Source organism: Chenopodium album, chromosome 10 (assembly GCF_948465745.1).
Source record: "Chenopodium album chromosome 10, dcCheAlbu1.1, whole genome shotgun sequence".
In the NCBI taxonomy this organism is placed as follows: domain Eukaryota; kingdom Viridiplantae; phylum Streptophyta; class Magnoliopsida; order Caryophyllales; family Amaranthaceae; genus Chenopodium; species Chenopodium album.
The window spans coordinates 47,769,040-47,794,269 of NC_137843.1; the positions used below are offsets into that span (position 1 = coordinate 47,769,040).

The 25,230-nt window shown below is 30.6% G+C and overlaps 3 protein-coding genes across 6 annotated transcripts; 1 reads left to right on the top strand and 2 right to left on the bottom strand.

Moving 5' to 3' along the window:
* Positions 1 to 2,946: 2,946 nt before the first annotated feature.
* On the top strand, positions 2,947 to 6,318 carry LOC145565292 (protein FAR1-RELATED SEQUENCE 5-like). Its single transcript, XM_081625342.1, has 5 exons — positions 2,947 to 3,001; positions 3,717 to 4,231; positions 4,329 to 4,468; positions 5,164 to 5,385; positions 6,009 to 6,318. The coding sequence occupies exons 1-5, from the start codon at positions 2,947 to 2,949 to the stop codon at positions 6,316 to 6,318; spliced, it is 1,242 nt and encodes a 413-aa protein (XP_081481468.1).
* A 5,624-nt stretch (positions 6,319 to 11,942) lies between these two features.
* LOC145564004 (uncharacterized) lies at positions 11,943 to 18,342 on the bottom strand. 4 transcript variants are annotated; one of them, XR_014094710.1, is made up of 11 exons: positions 18,219 to 18,342; positions 16,186 to 16,269; positions 15,670 to 15,943; positions 14,946 to 15,171; positions 14,551 to 14,767; positions 13,723 to 14,019; positions 13,035 to 13,439; positions 12,786 to 12,947; positions 12,515 to 12,683; positions 12,293 to 12,383; positions 11,943 to 12,034 (listed from the first exon to the last, which is right to left on the bottom strand). XR_014094710.1 is itself a non-coding variant. In XM_081624374.1 (10 exons), exons 4-10 carry the CDS (start codon positions 15,050 to 15,052, stop codon positions 11,946 to 11,948), a joined length of 1,446 nt encoding a protein of 481 aa, XP_081480500.1. In that variant the 5' UTR covers positions 15,053 to 15,171; positions 15,670 to 15,943; positions 16,186 to 16,269; positions 18,219 to 18,342; the 3' UTR covers positions 11,943 to 11,945. The 4 variants fall into 4 exon arrangements, 3 of the variants coding, with proteins under 3 accessions (XP_081480500.1, XP_081480501.1, XP_081480502.1); XM_081624374.1 differs by lacking the exon at positions 12,293 to 12,383; XM_081624375.1 differs by lacking the exons at positions 12,293 to 12,383; positions 15,670 to 15,943.
* A 1,037-nt stretch (positions 18,343 to 19,379) lies between these two features.
* On the bottom strand, positions 19,380 to 23,164 carry LOC145564005 (zinc finger protein CONSTANS-LIKE 14-like). The gene is made up of 4 exons (XM_081624377.1): positions 22,622 to 23,164; positions 20,774 to 20,971; positions 19,993 to 20,237; positions 19,380 to 19,903 (listed from the first exon to the last, which is right to left on the bottom strand). The coding sequence occupies exons 1-4, from the start codon at positions 23,120 to 23,122 to the stop codon at positions 19,801 to 19,803; spliced, it is 1,047 nt and encodes a 348-aa protein (XP_081480503.1). The 5' UTR covers positions 23,123 to 23,164; the 3' UTR covers positions 19,380 to 19,800.
* Positions 23,165 to 25,230: the final 2,066 nt, after the last annotated feature.

Here is a 25,230-nt window from a genome sequence, read left to right on the forward strand (position 1 = left end):
CACCTTTTGGGGTCATCTTCTCTTATTGGTCTTTTATGACCGGTAACTTGAAGAATGGGTAAGTTATTTATTTTTTTTCCCTTTTTTCTTTCTTTCTTTCTCCTATTCCCCCTCAGACCCTCATCCTCCATTTCCATCACAAGTCAGCCCATTCTCTCTCCTCCCTTTCCCTTTCCCTTCCATGACTTTCCCACCTCACTTTCTCTCTCTTCCTACAACAAGGTAATAGTAGCAGCAAATGGGGAAATTGGAGAATGCGTAAGGTTGGGTGTTTTGCGGGAGGGAAAAGGACGAGTTTTTCACTTTTTTAGGTGAGGGTTTCGAGGGTAGGGGTTTCGTGCATAGGGTTGTCAGTCGTGGTAGGGCGTGGGTGGGGTATTTTGTGGGTGAGGCGGCTGATTTTGTGGGTGGCAGTGGCCAGTCGTGGGTGGGGTTTTTCATGGATGGGGATGGCTGGTCCGGTGGCTGGTTATGGGTGAGGTCGTGAGGGTGCCTGTTTCAGAGAGAGGTGGTTGCGCGTGGAACGTGACTGCGTGTGGGAGGTGGCTGGTCTGGGTGGCCGGAATCAATGGAGGGGAAGGGGAAAAGGAAAGAGGAAAGGAAAGAAAATTAAAAAAAAAAATTGAAAAATTAATTTTTTTTTTTAAAAAAAAATATATATTTGGACGAATCATAAAGTGACACGTCGCATGTTCACCTATTATACTGGTTACTAACAAGTCAAGGACCATTAGAAGAAGATGACCCTCAAAGGTGGGATATTAAATAATAATCGATAGGTGGGATTATTATCGACAAACCGGCCAAAGGTAGGATTATTAGAATCAATTTTTCCTATCATATATACTTTTTTTATTATTAATTTATTATTATCATTTATATAAGATTCATCACAAAGTTTGTGGCCAGGGTTACTACTTATTGAGGGATTACCTGGTCCTCAGTCGGTCAGGGGTTACTAGCTCAAGGGTTATTTGGTTAGTGGTTACTCAAGATTACTTATTTAGAGGTTACTGCGTCAATCAGGGGTTACTAGATTAGGGGTTACTTGGTCAGGGGTTACTCGGTCGGTCAGGGGTTACGTTACTTGGTTAGGTGTTACTTAATCGGTCAGGGGTTACGTTACTTGGTTAGGTGTTACTTAATCGGTCAGGGGTTACTCGGTCTGAGGTTACTTGATCGATCAAGGGTTATCTAGTCAGTGTTTTGCGCCGAAGATTCATGAGGTTTTTATTTTATTGATATTAAAGAATAAACATAATACTAAAATAGACACCAATTAAGAATGACACATGTCAATTCTAGGTGTTGTTTTTTTCCCTCCAAAACTTTTTTTCTTTGTTTTTTTTAATTCACATCCTAAAAAAAATATTCATTTCTTTATATAATTGTGATTCACTTCAAAAAAAAAAAAAAAAAAATTCACATATTTTCATATTTTTATTGTATAAAATATTATTCTACATCTTTTACTTTGATTTTTTTTGGTGTTCTACTTAGGGGTGTCCATAATCCAAACTGAAAACCGAACGGACATCCCTAATTTTACGGGGTTGTTCTCTTCAGCTTATTTTCAGTTCAATTCAGTTAAGCTCCAATCAGTTCAGTTTAATTCAGTTCACTTCAGTTCCTAATTTCTTTCTCTCATAAAATATTCGGTTCAGTTCAGTTCAGCTCAGTTCAGTAAATCAGAACAGGGCCTACCTTTAGTCTAATCCTGATTTGAGGCTCAATTTCGAGTATAAATTAAGATTCAAAGTTTTCAATTTCATTTAAAAATATGAGGATTACTTTTTGTTAGATTTTGAATTAAAATTATAATTCATTATAAAATTTTATTAAACCCGTGCGTGACACGGGGCTTAATCTAGTCTAAAAGTGGAGCAAGTATTATTAATATAAATCATATCATCAATATTTTTTTTTTTTATATTTTTACTAACAAAAAAAGTGGAGCAAGTGTACGTCACTTCACAAACATTTCATGATAAGGACATTTGAACCGCGAACCACTTATACAGTAACAAAATTGACTTTTCAGCCATCTAAGCCAATTATCAAGCATGTTACAAATGTGAAAGAGAAATATATATATATATATATATATATATATATATATATATAGGAAAGCTCATGTAAGAACCCTCCTCTATATAAGAACCCAATCTTATATAAGAACCCATCCCAACCATTCATTGGTTTTGATCTAACCATCTAAAATACTCCTTTAGTAATGACATTTATATAATTCTTTACATTTTTTTTTACACTTTTAACAAAATACCCTAATTCTTTCCAATTTCTCTCTCCTCAGCACATCACTCTCTCTCTCCTCAGCATCTATACATCAACAAAAATAATTTGGGTAAGTTTATTACTTGTTCAAAATTTCTGATTTAATTTCATTACTTGATTGCTTCGATGTATTTCCAGATTTTTTGTTTCGATTTTTCATTCGATTTTTTTGTGTTTTTTATTTCGATTTTTTTACATTTTTTTTGTTCGATTTTGGTTTTTTTTTTTTCCGATTTTATTGTTTTTTTTTTTTTGCGATTTTGCTTGTTTTTGTGATTGTGTTGTTTTTTAATGTGTGATGTTTAAATTTGTTTGTTTAAATTTACATTTTTTGTCCAAAAAAATTTTTCGATTTTTTTTCCCAAATTTTTTTCGATTTTTTTCCAGTTATTTTTTCGATTTCCAGATTTTATTATTTTCAAGTTTTTCGATTTTTCCAAATTTTTCCAGTTTGTATTTCCAGATTTTTCGATTTTTTTTTCGACTTTTTTCCCAATTTTTGTTTTTCGTTTTCAATTTTTTTTTCCAGATTCTTTTTCGACTTTTTTTTTGCTTGACTTTTTCTATTTGCTTGAATTTTATTGGATTTTAATATCAGATTGTATTTTTTGCTTCAATTTGTGTTTTTGATAATTAGGTTTTTGCATATTCATGGATTTTGATGATGTTGAACATAATTCTCCTTCTTCCTCTGTTACTCATTCAGGTAATTTTAATTGTTTTGATACTTTAATTTCAATTTAATTAGATGTTCTAAACTTTACTTACTTGCATATTCTAAAGTAATTTTGTGAATTTGTTGATTATGTTCAAAAGTTGTTTTAATGTTCTAAATTATTTTTGGTTATGTTCTAAAGTAATCCATTATGTTCTAAATTTTTCCACTTTATTCTAAATTTATTATGTATGTTATAAAGTAATTCACTATGTTATAAAGCAATATGTTATAAGTATGTCCGTGATTTGCTATATTCTAAGGTATTCAGCTAAGTTTAATTGTTTTAATGCTTTAATTACAATTTACTTACATGTTCTAAACTTTACTTACATGTTTTAAACCTTACTTACTTACATGTTCTAAAGTAATTTTGTGAATATGTTGATTATGTTCAAAAGTTGTTTTAATGTTCTAAATTTTTCCTGGTTATGTTCTAAAGTAATTCATTATGTTCTAAATTTTTTCACTTTATTATGTTCTATATTTTTTTATGTATGTTATAAAGTAATTCACTATGTTGTAAAGTTTATCCTTAATGTTCTAAACTTTTTTTTGTATGTTCTAAAGTTTTATACGTATCTTTCTCTTTATGTTTTAAACTTTATTTTTATGTTATAATATTTTCTACATATTCTATGACTTTATTGTATGTTCTAAAGTTTACCTTCTAGTTTTAAATTTTACTTTTTATGTTCTAATGCAGTTGGAGTTATTTATCGTACTCATGAGGTTGTTGGATCATTTAGCCCTAGTGGTACCACTAAGGAATGGATTCCAAGTGTTACCGAGGAGTTAAAACCCCGTCTGGGGATGATATTCAAAGATCCTGAAGAGGGTCTTAGTTTTTACAAAGCATATGCAAATGCCGCTGGGTTTACTTCTAGGAAATCTACTACTACAAGGAAGAAGAATAACAAAGCTATAATTGTTTTTCAATATGGAGTTTGCAATAAGGAAGGTTTCAGGGCAACAAAAAAACCTATTGCTCAACAAACCATTGATGAAGAAGGAAAAGTTCGTATTACTAGGAAACGTTTAGTCACTCGTGTAGGATGCAATGCTCACATATGTACGAGATATGATGCCGGAAAGTATGTTGTTAGTCATTTCAAAGAAGAACATAATCATTGTTTATATACTCCAAGTTGTGCAAAATTTCAAAAGGATAATAGGAAAATGCATATTATACATAAAAAGTTGATTATTGATAATTCAAAGGTGATTTATTTTTATGTGCCAAATATTGTTTTAATTGTTATGATTTACTATGTTCTAAAGTTGATCCTTAATCATAGTAATTTTTTTTTATACACAGGTAAATGTTGGTCCCGTGAAGTCTTATACTATGATGAAAGAATTAGCTGGATCACATGATAATGTTGGTGCACCTAAACAAGATTTCAAAAACTTTTATAGAAATTTGAAGGCTTATATTGCTGGATCAGATGCCCAAATGTTTGTGGATAACTTTCAAAATAAGAAATTGCTTTGGAGTGCATTTTTTTTTTTATTATGATGTTGATGAAGAAGATAGACTTTGTAGAGCTTTATGGGCTGATCCTATTTGTCGAAAAAATTATGCACTTTTTGGTGATATGGTTTCCTTTGATACCACATTCCAAACAAACAGATGATGTTCTAAATGTAAATTTTTTTATGTTCTTAAACTACTATCTATCATGTTTTGATGTTCTAAACATATATTCCTTATGTTCTAAATTATGTATGTCTTATGTTCTAAACATAGATTGCTGATGTTCTGACATAGATTGCTGATGTTCTAAGCATAGATGCCTTATGTTCTAAAATATGTATATCATGCCTTCATGTATTAAACATTATGCTTTTGTGTTTTACACTTTATGCCTTGTCTTCTAAACTAATATCTATCATGTTCTGATGTTCTAAACATTATGTCTTGTGTTCTAAACATTATGTCTATAGTTTATTGTTTATGTTTTAGATAATTCATTATGTTTTTAAACAAGTATAATATTGGCAAGTTTAATAATTAAAATAAATTACTGTGCTCTAAAGTTTATCTTTAATGTTCTAAAGTATACCTTTATGTTTCACAATTTACCTCTATGTTCAAAAGTTTACCCTTATGTTCTAATATTTTCTGCATATATAATTTGTGTATATAACAGATATAATATGATCTTTGGTCAATTTACTGGAGTTGATCATCATAAGAAATGTGTTACTTTTGCGGCTTCTTTTGTAGCTCATGAAGATATATCATCTTTTGAATGGGTTTTCAAAACTTTTCTTAAAGCAATGGGAAATAACGAGCCTATGTGTTTGATTACCGATCAAGACCCTGCAATGAAAGTTGTTGTTCGTAATGTTTTTCAAACTACAGAACATAGGTTTGTATGTGGCATATTATGAAAAAGGTGCCTGAAAAAGTAGGTCGGACAATTACCCAAGAAACTGATTTTTTGAAAAAACTTTGTGCATGTGTTTGGCATTTAGAGATTGAGCCGGCAGAATTTGAAAAAAAATGGAATAAAGTTATTTCAGAATTCAATTTGAACAATCATGGATGGTTGGCAAACATGTACGACATACGTGATATGTGGATTCCAGCGTATTTCAGAGATTTATTTTTAGGTGGCATCATGAGGACCACATCTAGATCAGAAAGTGAAAATAATTTTTTCACTATGTTCACAAATCCCCATCTCACTTTGATTGAGTTCTATATGAGATAATAAGTAAATGTCTAAATATGTTCTAAAGTTAATCTTTATATTCAAAAGTTTTTCTTCAATGCTCTAAAGTTTTCTTTTTATGTTTTATAGTTTTACTATTTATTTTATAACTCTCTTTTATGTTCTAAATTTTGTTGAAAATTTTTAGTTTAATGTTTTAATAATATTTAGATCATAATAATTATTTCATGTGTATTATTTTAATATGTTCTAATGTAATTCACTTTATGTTCTAAAGTTATCTTCTATGTTCTAAAGTTAATTTCTATTTTCTATAGGTTTGAATGTGCATTGGATGCTCAAAGGCACACTCAAAATAAAATGGATAATGATTCAAAGAATAAGCGTCCAGAGTGTAAGACTCCAATTCCTTTAGAAAAAGATGCTTCCGAGTTGTTTACAACAAAAATTTTCTATGATTTTCAATATGAGCTTGAAATTGGATGTTTTAATTGTGGTGTTGAGGAGATGAAGAAGGACAATGAGATTTACATTTTCAAATTAAGGGAAGGATCTAGGAGGAGGACTTTTGATGTTGTTTTTGATTCAACTACCTTAGATACCAAGTGTTTTTGTAAAAAAATTTAACGTGATGGTGTGCCTTGTAGGCATATGATTTGGGTGTGGAAGGCAAGGATGTTAGAAAAAATTCCCAAGACCTACGTTTTCAATAGATGGTGTACAATGGCTTATAAGAAGCCCATTTTTAATTTAGAGGGTAATGTGTTGGAGGAATGTCTTAATGCAATAGATAAGAAGATGCTATTAAATGATTTGTGGTCTGAAATTCATGCTTGTGTGAGTTTAGTGCAAAACAATGAAGATGATCTAAGTGATCTTGTCAAAAAACTTCGAGCCATGAGAATAGATTTGGAACAGAAGAAAACAACAAATGGAAGCAACAATCTATCTAGCAAAGTTAAAGACATTGAAATGCTTATTGGAGCTAGTTTACCTTCTGAAGTTTTGATCAATCAATCAATCAATCAATCAAAGCCTTAATCCCAAAAGTGGGGTCGGCTAACATGAACTAAAATTTCAAAAAACAAAGGTATGGGGGTTCATGTTCTAAATCAAGTTAATGTTCCAATTGATATCAATGTCACAAATGATACCCATGTTCCAAATGATATCAATGTTCCAAATGATACCCATATTCCAAATGATATCAATGTTCCAAATGATACCCATGTTCCAAATGACACGCATATTCCTAATAGTGACAAGAGAATGAAGAGTGACAGAGAAAAAGCTGTTGAACAAAGTCAAAAGAAGAAAAGATTATGTAGAGCATGTGGAGAGCTTGGTCATCATGATAGTCGTAATTGTCTAGGAAAAGTCAAGTGATATTGTAAGTAAACATTTTTTAGTTTTCTTATGTTTTAATTAGTAATAAATTAAAATTATTATATAATATATGTGTTAAAGCCTATTAATGATATCTTAACTTTTTACTTTGAGTTTTAATTTAATAAATGCCTCTTCTGCTCTTCATATCATTTTGTATATGTTCTAAAATGCATTGAATATGTTCTAAAATTTATCATATATTTTAATGTGTTTATGTTCTAATTTTTTTTAATTTTTTTTACAGGTTGATGGATATGCTATTAGTACAACCGCATGGGACATTTTATTTTTAGGAAATAATCTCATTTACTTGCACATGGAAAAAATTTTGTGTAATTTTTTTTTATATTTATTTTGTATTATTTTCAATTTATTAACATAATATCATATTATTTTTTTTGTCCAATTATTCTTTAACAATAGTATCCAACCCATAGATTGATCCACAACCACCGACAAATCACCGATTTGAACTCACCAACCTACCATTGACGAACCCCACCATGTGAACATATCACCTACGAGGCTACAACCTAAAATCATGTTGAATTAACATTTGTAAACCACACCGACAAAACGGAATTTACCATGAGAATGGGGTTGGATGAATATGAAAGAATAATTTTTTGCGAGTAATGTGAACCATTTATTTTTGGCAAATTTTTCAAGTAACAATAATTGAAGGTAGTATTAACTTTTTGATTGCATTTTTAAACCAAAATATCAAAACCATAACCTTTTACATAAAAAAAAATATATTTATATATACATAAAAGAAAAGGTTAAAATATCTTTGTGTCGTTTTTGGAGGAGTTGGTGTCTTTGGTGTGACCTCATTCCTTTCCTCTTCCTTCTTCGTTGTACACATGAAAAACTTAAGTTTATTCTTTTGTCTAAACATAATTAAAATTACTTTAGAACATGGACAAGTAATTTAGAACATAAACTTAAATACTTTAGAACATAAACTTAAATACTTTAGAACATAATTAGAAATACTTTAGAACATTATAAAAATGATGTTCCAAATCAGGGTAATGTTCCAAATGATATTAATATTCCAAATGATACCATATTCAAAATAGTCATCTCCATATTTGTACAAAAATGTACTATTATATTGTTTTAAATATCTTTCTAAAGATATATACTTGAGATTTACACAATCATATATCAAATTTTGTTCATCTTTGACCACTTTTTAGCCATCTTCGTCACTCTTTTCCGTTCTTCATTTACTTCTGATGTTATAATTTTCCCACAATACTCCACTCGTAACCTTTTCATTTGCTCAAACTGCAAAAAAAAAAAAAAAAAAAAAAAATACAAACACGTTAAAATTAAAATACACACATTTAGAAACATAAACACGTAATTCAGAATATAATCAAAAATACTTTAGAACATTCCCATTTAATTTAGAACATAATCAGATTAACTTTAGAACATAGACATTTAACTTAGAACATAATCAGAATTACTTTAGAACATAGACAAGTAATTTAGAACATAATCAGAATAACTTGTAATTAGGTTAATGTTCCAAATGATACCCATGTTCCAAATAGTGACAAGAGAATGAAGAGTGTCAGATTGAACATTCACATGTAATTTACAACATAGTCAAAAATACTTTTGAATATGCTATTCAAACAAAAAAATAAAATAAAATAAAATAAAATAAATAAATTATACATGTTATTTATAACATAATCTGATTGACTTTAGAACATATACATGTAATTTAGAACATAGACATGTAATTTAGAACATAATCAGAATTACTTTAGAACATTGACATGTAATTAGAACCTAATCATATGTCTTGACACTTACATTATCTTTCTCTAGCCTCGAATTCCATTGTTTTTGACATTGGCCTTCATAAGTTTCCATGTGCTTGAACAGAAATACTCCACAATCATGTTTGTTTACATCGCTCTTCCATTTCATCTCAATGTTTCTTGTTTCGTAAGTGGAGAAAACAACACTCTTGTTATCAGTTTCTTCATAGAACTCACCAAATGCCTTCAACTATAAAATTAATAATATGTACTTTAGAATATAATCAGAATTACTTTAGAACATTTACAAGTAATTTAGAACATAAATATGTACATTAGAACATAATCAGAATAACTTAAATTAGGTTAATGTTCCAAAATTTCTATATAGCATAATAAGAAAATAATAATTAACCAAGTCAAAACTCTACACCTTACCATCTTTGTAAAGTCATCTCCATATTTATCTTCAACAGAAAAATTTGGTGGAAGAAATCTATTATCAATGACATCGAGAGGTCCTTCCAAAAAGTTGAAGCACAACAAATAATAGTGATCCGATAAAACAGCCGGAAAGAAAACCTGCGTTTAGAAAATAATCAGATACTTTAGTACATAAACAAACATGTGTTTAGAACATAATCAGATACTTTAGAACATAAATAAAAATAAACAGAACACAATAAAAATAAAAAATAATATGTTACCAATTAAAAGTTGTTAAATGTTGTTACTTCGGCATTTCTCATTTCTTTTCTCATTTGATGAAACAATGCTTTCTTTCTATCTTCCAAACTTTCTGTATTTTTGATGTATTTTTCAGTGCAAAGAATGAGCTGAAAAAAAAAAAGAAATTAAAACTTAAGTAATTAGAACATTGACATATAATTAGAACATAATCAGAATTAGAACATAGACATGTAATTTAGAACATAATTAGAAATACTTTAGAACATTGACATGTAATTTAGAACTCAATCAGAACTACTTTAGAACATTATTAGAAATACTTTAGAACATTGATATGTAAATTAGAATATAATCAGAATTACTTTAGAAAATAGACGTATAAGTTAGAACATAATTAGAACATACATAGCATTCAGTAGAAAAAAAAAATCAACTCTTCTTGTCTACACCCCGCCTTTTGTTTTCACAATTTAATATGGAAACAAAAGCATTTGCAATGTTGTTGAACATGTGACTATTTCCTCAAAGACTATCCATCTCATCTCTCCTAATCACCATTGCCGCTTTGTCAGCATACAAAAGTTCCCTAAAATGAGAACAAAAACTATATTTAATCAAAACAACATTTAAATTTAGGGCATGTGCATATAGTTTCAAACATGTACTTTAGAACATAAGCATCTACCTTAGAATATAAGTATAATGTTTAGAACATAAGTATATATATTTATTATAAGCATATAAATATAGATTGATGAAATCTTACGTGTTATCTCCTTGAGCAAAAGCATACTCTGCTATCATTTTATGATCTACATTGTTGAAGAGTTTTTCATGATTAACCATAAAAGGCGAACGCAAGTACATTGGAAGCTTATCCTTTCCTCTTTTTTTCCTTGTTTCTTCTTCTTCTTGTTTTTCTTCTTGCTTCCTATTCAATTGAATTTAAAAAAAAAAAAACTATAATCAAATAATAATCAAACAACCGTCATAGCCTAAACCTAATTTCTAATGTTTTTAAAATGATTACCGTTGCTTATTTTCTTTGTTGTTCTTTTCTTCATCATGCTTCTTCTTTTCTTTTTTGGTTTTTTTGTCCTCTTTTTCTTCATTCAATGTAGGTGGAAGATCTTGATTCAAAAAAAAAATCACAATTAACAAATTCACATAATTAATTTAGAACATAACCAAAAAAAATTTAGAACATTAAAACAACTTTTGACATAATCAAAAATTTATATCATACAAATTAAATACTATAAATATCCAATATACATATAAGAAAAATAAAATTTAAATAAGTTGAAATTACCAACTATTGGTGAGGGAGACAACAAATTGAAGCTTGGAGGAGAAATATCTTTATATGTCTTTTTTGGAGGTATTGATGTCTTTGGTGTGTCCTCATTCCTTTCCTCTTTCTTCTTCGTTGTACGCAAGAAAATTTTAAGCTTATTCTTTTGTCTAAACATAATCAAAATTACTTTAGAACATGGACAAGTAACTTAGAATATAATCAGAAATACTTTAGAACATAAACTTAAATACTTTAGAACATAATCAGAAATACTTTAGAACATTATAAAAATAAAAATAATTAGTCTAAGTCAAACATCAAAAGCTTCATAAGCAAATAATTATGTATTTGTTATTCTATTCCTAGTTCATAACCAAAGTTGTAAAAATCACACCAAACCACACCAAACAAACTTGTAACACACAAACCAATATATATAACTAGAACATACAAACCATTAGTTCTATATTAAAGTTTTACTAAATCATCCAACATATGTTCTAAACCAAAACCATTGTTTTAAATATTCCTATTACTAAGTTACATTGATTACCCTTCCTTTGCTTCAACTTTCTTGTTCATCATTTTTTCCTCTTTTTCTTCTTCCTTGGTTTCTTCTTGTTTCTCCTCTTGTCTTTCTTCTTGCTTCTCATCTTGTTCTTCTTCTTGCTTCTCTTCTTGTTCTTGTTTTTCATCTTTTCCTTCATCTTGTTTTTCTTGCTTTTCTTCTTGTTCTTGCTTTTCCTCTTTCTTTTCTAGTTGCTTCTCTTTGTGATCACTTTCCGGGTTTAGAAAATCACAATTAAGAACATCTTCAACCATTTGTTCATCTAAAGCAAATGTGAATGAAAAAGAATATAAGAAAATACTTAGAACATAAGAACTTTGAAATATAAGTACAAAATACTTTATAATAAAGACATGTAATTTGAATAAATGTGAAGTTACCAATTTCTGGAGAGGGCAACAAGCTTTTCTCTTCATTCTCCTTGCTTTTTTTGTCTTCTATTTAAAAATTTTAAATAAAAACAATTAGTATACAACCTAGAAAAGTAAATAAGAAAATGAGTTTGAAAATAATGTAAAATTACCAACTATTGGTGATGAGATATTATCATTTTTTTCTCATTGCTTTTCTCTTCTTTGTTGTTCTCTTCTTTTTCTCCTTCATTTGATGACAAGTCTTCAAAATAATTATAAAACACAATATTAGAACATAATAATATCATAAGGATTTGATTTGGAACATAAATATAAACTTTAGAACATATAGTGTAAACTTTAGAACATATAGTGTAAACTTTAGAACATATAGCGTAAACTTTAGAACAGAAGCATATACGAATATTCTATTTCATACTTTTTAGTACTTTTTCTTTTCCAAATCAATTTATTTAAAGAACATTAATAAGAAATGAGTTTGAAAATAATGTGAAATTACCAACAATAGGTGAGGAGATACTATCATCTTTCTTTTCATTGTTTTTCCTTTCATCGTTGTTTTTTTCTTTCTCCTTCATTTGATGTCAAATCTTCATAATAATTATAAGACACAATTTTAGAACATAACTATATCATAAAGATTTGATTTGGAACATAAACACTTAATTTAAGAGCATCATTTAGAACATAGGTATAATTTAGAAATTAAGCATGTAATTACCATGTCCCAATGTCTTTGGTGGCTTTTCATCATTGAATTTCTTCCATGCTATGTTCATCAACATATCCAATTCTTCTATGAATGCCGGCTCGTCGAAGAAATGTTGATCTTGACTAAGTATAGAAGGACTTTTCTTCGGTTGGTTTTTTTTTTCTTGATTTTCCAATGGCTATATATAAAAATTACACTTTAGAACATAGGCTGAAAATAGTTTAGAACATAACCAAAAGCTAATTTAGATCATAAGTAATTTAGAACATGATTATAATACCTTTGTGGTATACTTTCCCCAAATGTTGTCTATAAGATGATGCATTTTCTCACTTGTTTCTTCCTCAACAAAGAAATCTTTTGCTTGGTCCAACATGCAATACATCTCTTTCACATTCGATGCAAGACTTTTTGCTAAATCTCCAAATTTGCTTAAAAAGCCCTAATAATTTAGAACATAAAGTAATGAATATTTAAAACATTATAGAGATAAGTAATTAAATAAATAAAACAAAAATAAATATTATACCATCATGTCATTTGGAGATGTGATAGAATTATAAGCCATGGATTGTTTTTCCATAACTTTCATCTTTCCTTTGTCTTTCCATTGCTTTTTTGACAATGGCATGAGTTTTTTTTTCATTACTTTCTTCTTCCCTTGTTTTTCTCTAATTGTCAAGGGTTGCTCTTTCTTCTCGCCTTTGTCTTTCCCTTGCTTTTCTCTAATTGTCAAGGGTTGCTCTTTCTTCTTACCTTTGTCTTTCCCTTGCTTTTCTCTAATTATTCTTTCTAGTACTTTTCCTTTTCCAAATCCAAGGTCTTTCTCAAACTTCAATCTCGCATGAAACCTTTCTTGGTTCCACAATGATATTAGTGGAACTCCACGTGGTATCACCAACCCCTTTCTTTGTACCCGGTCAAAATAGGATACCTACAAGAACATCATTAGAAATACTTTAGAACATTGATATGTAAATTAGAACATAGATATATAATTTAGAACATCATCAGAAATACTTTAGAACATAGACATGTAACTTAGAATATAATCAGAATTACTTTAGAACATAGACAAGTAATTTAGAACATAGATATGTACATTACAACATAATCAAAATAACTTAAAATAAGGTTAATTAATTAGACTAATTTAGTGCATTTTAATCATAATATAAATAACATATATAAAGAATGTTAAAAAAATTAATAATTACCATAAGAAAGATTAAAGGACCCGTGAAGTAAGATTCTCCATCTAGCCATTTTTTACAAGTTTCCATCAAGTGCTCCTTCACAAATTTGCACCAATCCAACTTCACTATATTCTTTATATCCTTGCAACTATACAAAAACTTAATGTATAGTTGGTTGCTATTAGTTGAACGAATGCAACTATTAACTACACAAACAATGAAGTTCCAAATGAATTCATCGAAAACTCGATCGTGTGATTTATCTACCTCTTTCACCTTTTGGATCCTACTAATCAATTGTTCATTTTTTGGAGCACCCTGTAAGTAATTTAGAACATAGACAAGTAATTTAGAACATAATCAGAAATACTTTAGAACATAAAATTAAATACTTTAGAACATAATCAGAAATACTTTAGAAGATTATAAAAGTAAATTAGAACATAATTAGAAATACTTTAAAACATTGACATGTAATTTAGAAATCAGTCAAAATTACTTTAATACATAGATATATAATTTAGAACATCATTAGAAATACTTTAGAACATTGATATGTAAATTAGAACATAATAAGAATTACTTTTAGAACATACACATGTAACTTAGAACATATTCGGAATTACTTTAGAACATGGACAAGTAATTTAGAATATAAATATATACATTAGAACATGATCAGAATAACATGCAATGTACAAGCACACATAGATATATACAGCATAAAAATATAATTTTCATACCCATTCAAGGTCAAAGTTTTTTCAATGTAAATATGCAAAAAATATAATTTAGAACATAACCCAAATAACAAGTTTAGAATACAAGCACACATAAAAATATTCATACCACTTCAAGGTCAAAGTTTTTTCTCCATTTTTGCATAAACTTTGCACATTCCACATTCTCCTTATTTTCTAAGGTATCAACAATTGGAATATCTCCCATTGGCAATCCATATATCATGTGAACATCAATTTCATCAAAGAATATTTCTTCTTCTCTCCCCGGTAGCATCAAGCAACATCTTTTGGGATCAAAATTCATAAGAAGTTGTTCTGTCAACCTAGATTCAAATTAAAGGTTTAGAATACAAAATTCATATAGATTAGAATAGAAATAAAAATAAAAATTAACATAATAATTAAACTCTAGAACATTAATTAGAACCTTATAAGAATTAGAACATAATAGTCAATCTCTAAAACATAAAAATAAAAATAAAACTTAGTGCTAGTGCTTACCAAGAATCGGCATGATGTGGTACATCCAATTTCAAAAAAGCTCCAAATCCAATTTTCTCAATTGCTTCTTTATGCTTATCAGAAAGATTTAGCAACACTTGTTTCATCAATAGTTGTAACTCTTTGATAAGTTGTTCTCTTATTTTTTTTCCTCTTTGATTATTTTGACATCCTCATCATCATTTTCTTTTTCAATCTTTCGTTTCAGATTTTTTTTCAGAACCACCTGAAAAAAGTAGAACATTAGAAAGAATTTTAACATAATAAAAACATGAACTTTAGAACATCAGCATAAAGTATAGAACATTAGCATATAATTTAGAATACATGTACTTGTTAAAAATTTATACTTTAGAACATAAGCACATAGTTTACAATGAGTGCATAGTATTAACATGAGCACATAGTTTTATAACATACACAATTATATCAGATTATAAGAATACAAATTAGGAGAAAAAAGATTTAAATTAGAACATGAACTTTAGAACATAATTTCATTGTTTAGAACATGTAACTTAGAACATAAGCATATAGGTTATTGTTATAAAAATAAAGTTTAGAACACATGTATATACTTTAAAACATAAACTTGGAAATGTAAGTATGTAACTTACATATTAATTAAATCATTTACTTTAGAACATAAGCATGAATGTAGAATATAAACATGCAATTTATGACATTAACATATAATTTAGAACATCAACAAATAATTTAGAACCTTTTTTCTATCATCTTTCACGTCCTCTCTGTTATCATCTTTTTCCTCCAACTTTGGTCCATCCATCTCTTCATTAGTATCATCTTTTTCCTCCAACTTTGGTCCATCATCATTCTCATCATTGTCATCATCTTCTTCTTCTTCCTTTTTTTCGTTTTTCTAGGTGGTTGAATCCTTAATGGAAGCTTGCTATTTTTTTTTTTGTTTTAGACTTTGCACATGTTTCTCAAATTCATCTTTGTTAATTACTTCCGCTTCATTTTCAACAACTTTCCTTTAAATCAAATATAAATTATTTAGAACATATATTCAAAAGTACTTTAAAACATTGACATGTAATATAAATAATTTCAAACATATATAATAATCTTTAGAACATAATAGAAAACTTTAGATCATAATAATAGAAATACTTTAGAACATAATAGAAAACCTTAGAACATAATAGAAATACTTTAAAATATAATAGATATACTTTAGAACATAAGGGAAAAATAATACATAAACTTTAATTACCTTTTTCTTTCATAAGTAATTTTATCATCTGGTATAATAGTAATTTCTTCTTCTGTTTTTTCTTTATTTTGGCCTTCCATTTTGCTGCAATTTTAAGAAATCAAAAACATTAGTAACATTCCAACATTAGTAATATATTTTAAACATAGGAATAATTTAGAACATGCTGGAAAATAGTTTAGAACATGCTATGATAATTATATCACTAACAATTAAGAACACAGCAAGAGATAGATTTAATATTTGTTCTCTTATTGCACTAAATCTATACATTATCCAAATAGTACTTGATTATTAATGGTCCACCATTCCCTTGCAGACACCACCATCTCCACTAAGCTACCACCCCATTTAGCCACAACCTAGCCCCACCACCTGATTTCACCCGAAACAAAAGCCCACCACCCAAAAAACCCGGCCACCCCCACTGCCTTAGCCCACCCCTTCACCCGAAACCAAACCCACCACCTAAAAACCCACTCCAACCACCTAAACTATCCCACCCACTTCAAAAAAAAGTATTGTATTAGCCTTGCTTCAGTTAAGAATGCATCTGGGAAGTCTGCCCTTTTGCATAGTTATCATTTAAAAGTTTTACTTCAGATCGTAGTAGATTTGATGGTACTATCGAACATGTATTGAATGATTAGAACATTGTGTAGGCAAGAAGAATTTAACATTAGTCAGCCAAAGCTGATTACATACGAAGTGCAAAGATTGATTGGATGAGTTCCATGATTCAGGAAGACTAAACATTGATCAAGAGAGAATCCAGTATGCGAAATAGGTTGGGAGTTTTGGGAGCTGGGCGCAACAGGATGGACATTAACAGCCATGCTAGATGTTGAAGCAAAAAAGTAAAGCAGAGGCCTAATATAGGAACCTTGTGTACAAGTTATACAAGAAGTAGCAGAAACAATGGTACCCTTATCCTGTTCATTAAACATATGGCGTAGCACCATACTGCCAGAAAATATACATTGTGTTCTTACAGAAAGGACTACACAACATAGAACAGATTGTAAGAGCACATAATAGCCAAAAATGTTTAATCAAGAAAATCACAAGTACATAGCATTAACAATTCCAAGTATTCATCCCAATTACAATCCAAGTGTCTTTAGCAGAATTGCGAGAAAGGATAGAGTACTAAACCTGAAACCAACCACACCACCCAAAAACCCAGCCCAATAACCTAAACCGTCCCACCCCCTTCACCCCAAAAAACTCTGGTACCCAAAATCCCATCCTAACAACCTAATTCGCTTACCCTCATCCCCAAAAACCACCTACACCACTTTGAAAACCCACCTCACCACAAATTTTTCCCTAAAGTAAGATACAACTTTCTGTATCAAACACCACATTGAGCTTGCTGGTTTCAATCAGTTTACTTGCTGACAGTAAGTTGTGTTTAAATTCTTCAATACACAGTGTATTGCGAAGAATCAGTTTGCTTGCCATCTTAACTTCTCCTATTTTCTCAACGAACTTGATAGTTCCATCTGGCTGGTTTCTTTAGCAATTTAAGACATAAAAAGGAAAAGGTGTTTTTGTAGCAAAAATCGAACTAATTCGAACAAAAAATTCAAATATTGATATTAATTTGCAAAAACGAACTAATTCGAACATAAAAAAATCAACAGATTTATATTGTTCGAACAAAAATCGAACTAATTAATTCGCAAAAATTGAACAAAAATTGAGCTAATTAATCTGAAAAAAAATTGAACAAAAATCGAAAAGAATAATTCGCAAAAATCGAACAAAAAAATTCGCAAAAATCCAACAAAATAATTCAAAAAAAAATTCGGACCCTAAATTTGCAAAACTCGAACTCAAAAAAATCGCACTTGAACAATCATGCTAATTCGAACCAACAATAGTCGCACTTGAACAAAAATCGCACTCAAAAAATGAACCTTAAATTCGAACCCTAAAATCGCAAAAATTATATCGAAAAATCGCAAAATCCAATTTAGCATCATGGTAATTTCATGAAAATTTGAACAAAATTGAAAAGAAAAACATACCTGAAACGAAAATCCTTCAAATTGCAATTTCTATGGAGATTTTTGGGGGTTTGAGGAGAGAGAAAATGAGAGATGCGTGAGTAAGAGAGAGAAGTTAGAGGAGAGAGAAAAATTTGGGCGGTGGATAGGGGGTTAGAGGAGGATACGTGTTCTAATTTAAACCGTTTAAAATAACTTAATCCTACGGCTGAGATGGGTTCTTATATAAGTAAGGATCTTATATAAGAGAGGGTTCTTACCGGATCCCTTCCCCTATATATATATATATATACTACCTCCGTTTTATTTTTAGTTGCAACTTTGGGGTATTATTTGAGAGATATAAAATATTCCAAAGTTACAACTAAAAAAAATCGAAAGTATATATTGTTTAATTATTTAAAAAAAAACACCCACATTCATTCAAAGAAAAAAAAAGACAGGTAAACATAAAGACATTGTCCGTATTAATGATTTAAGGTGGGTACTAAATGACAACTTGACTCTTTATTCCTATTATGAAAAATATAATAATAAAAAATAAAATAAAATAAAATTTGCCTACACAAAGACAATTGCAAAATAAAAAATCCATAAAAAAAATACTTCCACTGTACAATTACAAAAGTAGCAACTCGGAACAATGTCCGGACTACTCACTAGTTATTTTACACTCATTTACTCCAAAATTTCCAAATTACTTGGTCCATTTTTGTATAAACATTTTCCTCTTTTCTGACATTCAACTATTTACTCTTTTAGCTTGTGAGAAAATATAAGCAAAAAGCAACCAAGCAAGTTATTTGGAACGATTTCGGCATAGTTTCGATTTTGCCTCATATCAAGGAATGCAGTGAATAAATTATGTCAAGATTGCTGGAAACTGATTTCGGTGCAGTTTTAGCCTATTCCCATATCAAGTAATGCAATGAATAAAATTATGTCAAGGTACAAGTGCATAGATATATAGTTGATGGAAGAAAACAAGAATAGACTGGTTTTGGCATGTCAGAATCAGACTGTCAAGAGTATCTGAATTCCAACATAAGCAAAAGCATAGATATTGAATCTCCATACATTTTGCATATACCATGAATCTTCAGACCAACAGCAATGGACCAGGAATTTTAAGATATGCCATTCTCATTCATATTCCAAAAACAGTCATCCAACAACCGCGTTAGATAAAAATTAGAGATGAATCTATCCTTCTCACAGAAAATAGGGGGAATATAATACTTCAGTCAGACATCTATTGTCGACAGGAAAGCTGGTTTACATGAATATAAATATATACATACTAAGTCAGCATAGTTACGGCGGTCATTTAGTCGAGACAAATTTACATAGGAAGAACATGGGAAGTAGAAAACTGGGAGATGCTTGGTTGACAAAAATACAGGAAGTTCAATTTTCCACATAGGAAAGTTACTTGCTAAGTCTTCCCGGGTGAATGGAGCTTCCTGTAATCATCCAAACAATATTCCATACTTCCTAGGAATTGTAAATTCCGGGACAGCGTGACTTCCTATGTCCAACCAAATGACCGCATACACAGTTACATACACGAAAAAGAGAGTAACGAGGGCAATCAGCTGCCAATTCATATTTCAGGTGACTCATTTGCCTTGACAAATCGACCCTTCACTCGTTGTCGATTATCAGCTCTAGCCTTCCTTGATTCGTATCGAATGTGTTTGTCATATCTGTTCATGAGATTTTGCCAAGTATAAGCATTGAATGATAAGTGCGAAATATAAAAGAAATGTAATCAGAATTTATGATATTTAATTGCCTTCGTGATTTCTTCTTTTCCTTGTATCGTAGCATAGCTTTCCCTCGATTCTCTGCAAGCTGTTCCACATCAGCTGTATTCATCGGTTTCCTCCAGTAAGGCCACTCCATGAACTGCATATTGTGCTCCCCATCAATCATCTCAGGTTTTATTACTTTATCATCAGAAGATGCTCCAACAACTGGTACACTGCAGTTATCTACTGTTAAGTAAACTTCACTGTCCATCATCTGATTTGTGCCATCCTGCAGAGTTTTTGATCAAAACAAATCTATTAATCAACTATTGCCAACTCTTACAATGTGATAGTCATGGTACAAGGAATTCATACAACAGAGCAATTAGACTTGAATCATGCACCCCGCCCCACCTGAGGTCCAGAACTATGATTCATGACCTAGCTTCCAACATAGATCTATATATCCCAAACCTTGTTGAAGATCACATTTCTGACTTCTGAGGTCGCCCGCCAATAATTCAGGTACCATGTTGCTAACAACTCAACCAAACATTAAAGCTCCAACTAAATTTAGTGTTTGCTGTTACTTTACGCAAATGTCCACTCTTAAAAATTAAAAATTGGAGGCAAGAAGTGCAGAAGAGAAACGTATTTCCATAAAATGGGTGACAGGAAGTGAAGAGAGAAACAATTTAACATGCTTTCAGCACAAGAAAATTTCTGTAAATACCAAATTTTAAATTACAGCCTGTGTAAAAAAGTAAGATCCATACTTAATTTGAATAGTTTCAATATAGTACTGGTGTATTTAGATTCACTTACATCTCTTGATTGAGAGCCTTTAAGATTTCTTGAGCTTTGCATCTCCGCCATCTCGGACACATCTTCTGGTACTCCAGTTGACTGAGAACCTTCGAGATTTCTTGAGCATTGCATTTCAGACATATCTTCTGGTACCCCAGTTGACGTGCATGAAGGTTCTTCAAAATCCATTCGTCCTCCCCACTGACCATCCCAGTCCTTAGCCACATTCAAATATAAAGAGAAGCATTAGCAAGAGTATTCATTATTTGGAGGTCAGTTATGGATCACGCAACAAAAGATTGAAAGATCAAATATTTAATACACTTTTAACTACATTATCTACTATTCTACACTCAACTCGCTACATATGACATAGGAGTAACACACTCAACTCGCTACATAAGACATAAGGAGTAAAAGGTATTGCAGCCAAGAAATTAATGACAAGCTCAGAGTTAATGGATACACACAACTACGCAAGCATCCAGCAAGCTGCAAATTTAATTAAATAAAATTAGGAAAACAAGGGCCACTTTGTTGTTGAGAGTTTTCTTTCAATAAAAAAAAATAAAAAAAAATTAAAAAATAAAAAAAATAAAAAAAAAAAGAAGTTTTTGAAAAATAATAGTAGTTATTACTTGCTATATTCTGTTATAAATTTTCAAATATAACATGATCAGTATAAATATGAGTAATCTAAGTTCGATTACAAGTTTACAACCTATATCTTTAAAAAGCTTAAAACAGAAAACAGAAAACTTAAAATTGGTTGGAACGTAAAGCAAAATCTAATATCAAACATGTTATAAGAGACCAGATCAAAGACCCAACTTATGCTAAAACCTTAATAATTATGCAGTAACTCATGTCTACACTCTCTAAATCTTACACAGCATCTAGTCATCTTCTACTCATCACTTTCTTAAGCTTACTTCTACTGCATATTCACTTCCTGAATAAGCATTTTATAACACAAGGGCAGCGATATAGGAGTGCAAGAGCAGAAACAGCAAATAATTCCATAGTCATCACTAACCAACAAATCTCACTTCATTGCAAATAAAATCTTCAATTCACCTAATATATTGTTACCCTTAAACTCATACCGCCAGGGGCTAGCAGGCAATTTTAAGTTTCATTTTTAACAAATTCCGAATTTAATAACAAAACACCCAATTTCCATGAAGAGTGCTTTGGATAACCATTTAGACATGACAAATGACATTTTACAACTCTAATTGCTATTAATCAGTTCTTTAATCCTCCATTAAAGCAATGAAGAACAGCCAGGTTGGCCTCGCCGTAAACCACAAACTCTTTCAGTCTCTTAGATATTAATTATGCGTACAACCTTAATTAAAAACAACCAACCACCACCAACTAACCAACCCCCCTTTAGACTTTAGACTTACATAGTTACATTAACCAAGGATGGTATTACTATTTACTATATAGCCGCCATAAACACAAATCTTGCGTACAACCTTAATTCAACAACCACCGCCCTCGGATTTTATATAGGAAGAACAAAAAGGAAGGAGAGAATATTAAGCAACACTATTAAGCATCAGTTAAACTATACGAATTAAAAATATCTTCTTGATATGACTAACAAAGTAACAAACCACTCATAATCAACCACAATAACACCAAAAGGTATAATATAAAAATAACAACCAGGATAATATCTAACAAATGAAAACAATCATATATTATAATAATAATAATCACAACTTGAACCGACTTTTAAGCAAAAGACACCATCAACCAAATATAATAATAACATAACAAAAATAAAAATAAAAAAGCAGTAATTCAAATTAAATAATTATAAAAAAAAAAGATAAAATTAAATAAAATTTATACCTGAGGAGGTTGATAATCAGGCTCAAAATCCCACAAAAAATCTCTATCTTCAGCAAAAGTTCGTTCACCTTCTTTCATCAACAAAGAAGTAAAGGGCATATTATGCATTAACATATCCGACCCATCACCCGTTTCTAGACTCGGAGTATCCGGACCAAACTCCGAACTATTATTTTCTCTTTCCTCCAAATCCCACTTACTCAAAGTCATCAATTGTTTAACAACGGCATCCTTTTCTTCATCACCCAAACAAGGAACAACTAAATCGCTAATACCCCAAATGGGTGCAAGCTCAATAGCTGTTGGAAGTCCATCAATGGCGGATTTTGGTTCGGAATTCGGGTCGGGTGTTCCGAACCCGGGTATTCTGAGATGTTTTAGGGAAAGGGAATTTGCGGAGTGGATTTCTCTGTCGCAGAGTAAGCAGAGATTGGCGGAATCTGCTTCGCAGAATAAAACGGCGGCGTTTTTGCTGCAATAATCGCATTCTTCTAGCTTCATAGTTGTATTTTTTTTAGAGAGAGAAAGTTGAGTTGAGTGATTTTTTTTTTTAGAGAGAGAAGGGGAAAATTTTGAAGAATGGAAATGAAAGAAGGGCACATGATAAGCATGGGCCAGTTTCAGGAGACGTGACATTTGGGGAAAAAATCAATAAAATAAATAATTGAAAATGATTTTTTGGATATTTAAATTTAAGAAAATTAAGAAAAGTTTGGTTTTGTAGGGCCTAATTTCTTAAATTATTTGCACTTTTTTGCCAACCTGGCATGTGAAAAGTGGCATAAATATCTGTTAATTTCTGAGTATACGTGGTTGACTGTGAAATTATTCATTTAAGATTATTTTTGTTGTTTTTTAGTGTATTTTAGTTTTTAGTGGGAAAAAAGTTGATAAGTCACGAGGTCGCAATCCAATAATATCATAAAAATCTGTATTTTAAATGGAAAATATCTCTTTGTATTATGGTGTGTCTTTGTTTCTTGAAAAACTTTTGTATACACCCAATTTACACTAATATTAGTGTACATCGCGTAGTATAAGAGTAATTTTTAGCTAATTTTAGAGTAACTTTTTATCTTTTTTTAGATAACTTTAAACATAATACAATTTTTATATAAATAGACAACAAAAAAAGTTTTTTAAAGATAATTTAATTACATTCAATCACTAATCATTGATTTTTAGTCATTTAAAATGTGATTCTTTACTAATAAAGCGTAGATAATTTTTATTTGTATTGGGTTATTTTTATACATATTGGAGTAACTTTTATTTATTTCAGGGGTAACTTTTGATCACTTTAAACTATCTTTATAATATATGTACAATAATAATGTACACCCGATTTTTTTAAAAGTTTGTGTTGTTTCTTTGGTTCTTGCAAGTGTTAGGCTCAATTACTCAATTAGTTGGGTTGGGTGTAATAGTTGTAAATTTGTAAGCCAACCTTTGGAATAGATGAGCTATCAGATAGAAGAGACCGTAGATGCATGGTTAAGCTTTACAAGATGTCCTAATTTGCCCCTTATGGTTTTCAATGCGAAATTTTGATTCATAATCTTTAGTTAGTTGTTAAAAACAAAAAGTATAAGTTTTAGAAATTTGTTATTCGAAAACCATATGTTAAAACGATATGACTTTTATGTATAAAGCACAAACTGAGATTAAATTAGTATATATAATTAGTGTAAAAGCCAAGATAGATCATCATTTGAAAATAGAGAGAGGAGCAATGTTTAACCTCAAACTTATGAACCATGAACATGCGTGAGATGCGTCCCTTCTTTATGTAGCAATGGAAAAAAAAAAATCCGTCTCTAACTTTGCAACGGAAAAAAAATTCGTCTCTAAATTCAGCAACGGAAAACAAATCCGTTGCTAGATTCAGCTACAGAAAAAATCCGTTTCTAGTTTAGCAACGGAAAATAAAAAAATTTGTTTCTAATCTAGAGACGGATTTTCAATTCCGTTGCTAATTTAGAGACGGATTTTATAATTCTGTCTCTAATTTAGAGATGGATTTTTTTAATTCCGTCACTAAATTAATTTAGAGACGGATTTTTTATTTCCGTCTCTAATTTAGAAACGGATTGATTTCCGTCGCTAGAATTTCGTTTCTATATGGACATTTTTTTGTAGTGACGTTGGACCGTTTGGCTGACAAGGGGGTGCTGAAGTCTTACATCTTGAAGTCCAAAGCGACTGTCAAGACGAATACTGGACAGTCGTCCAAGACTGTCCAGCCTGCTAGTAGCTTGGACACTAAAAAATAGCCGGTCTACACCATAGCAGGCGGATTTGCAAGTGGTGGCCCGACCATCCGGGGCACCAAGGATCATCTAAAAAAGATGATCAATGTTGTTGATGAGGGTCAGGCTTCTACCAGCGGTATCTTCCCAGACGTCCTCATCACTGAGAAAAATCGGGGCAAAGTTCGCCGACCGCATGACGACTCGATTGTCATTGAATGTAAGGCCGCCAAACAACTGGTTGGTCGGATACTTATAGACACGGGTAGCTCCTCTAACCTCATCAACTACAAGTGTCTGTCCAAGCTGAAGTACAAGCTGGACAACCTGCGCGACGTCTCCCACCCTCTTGTTAGTTTC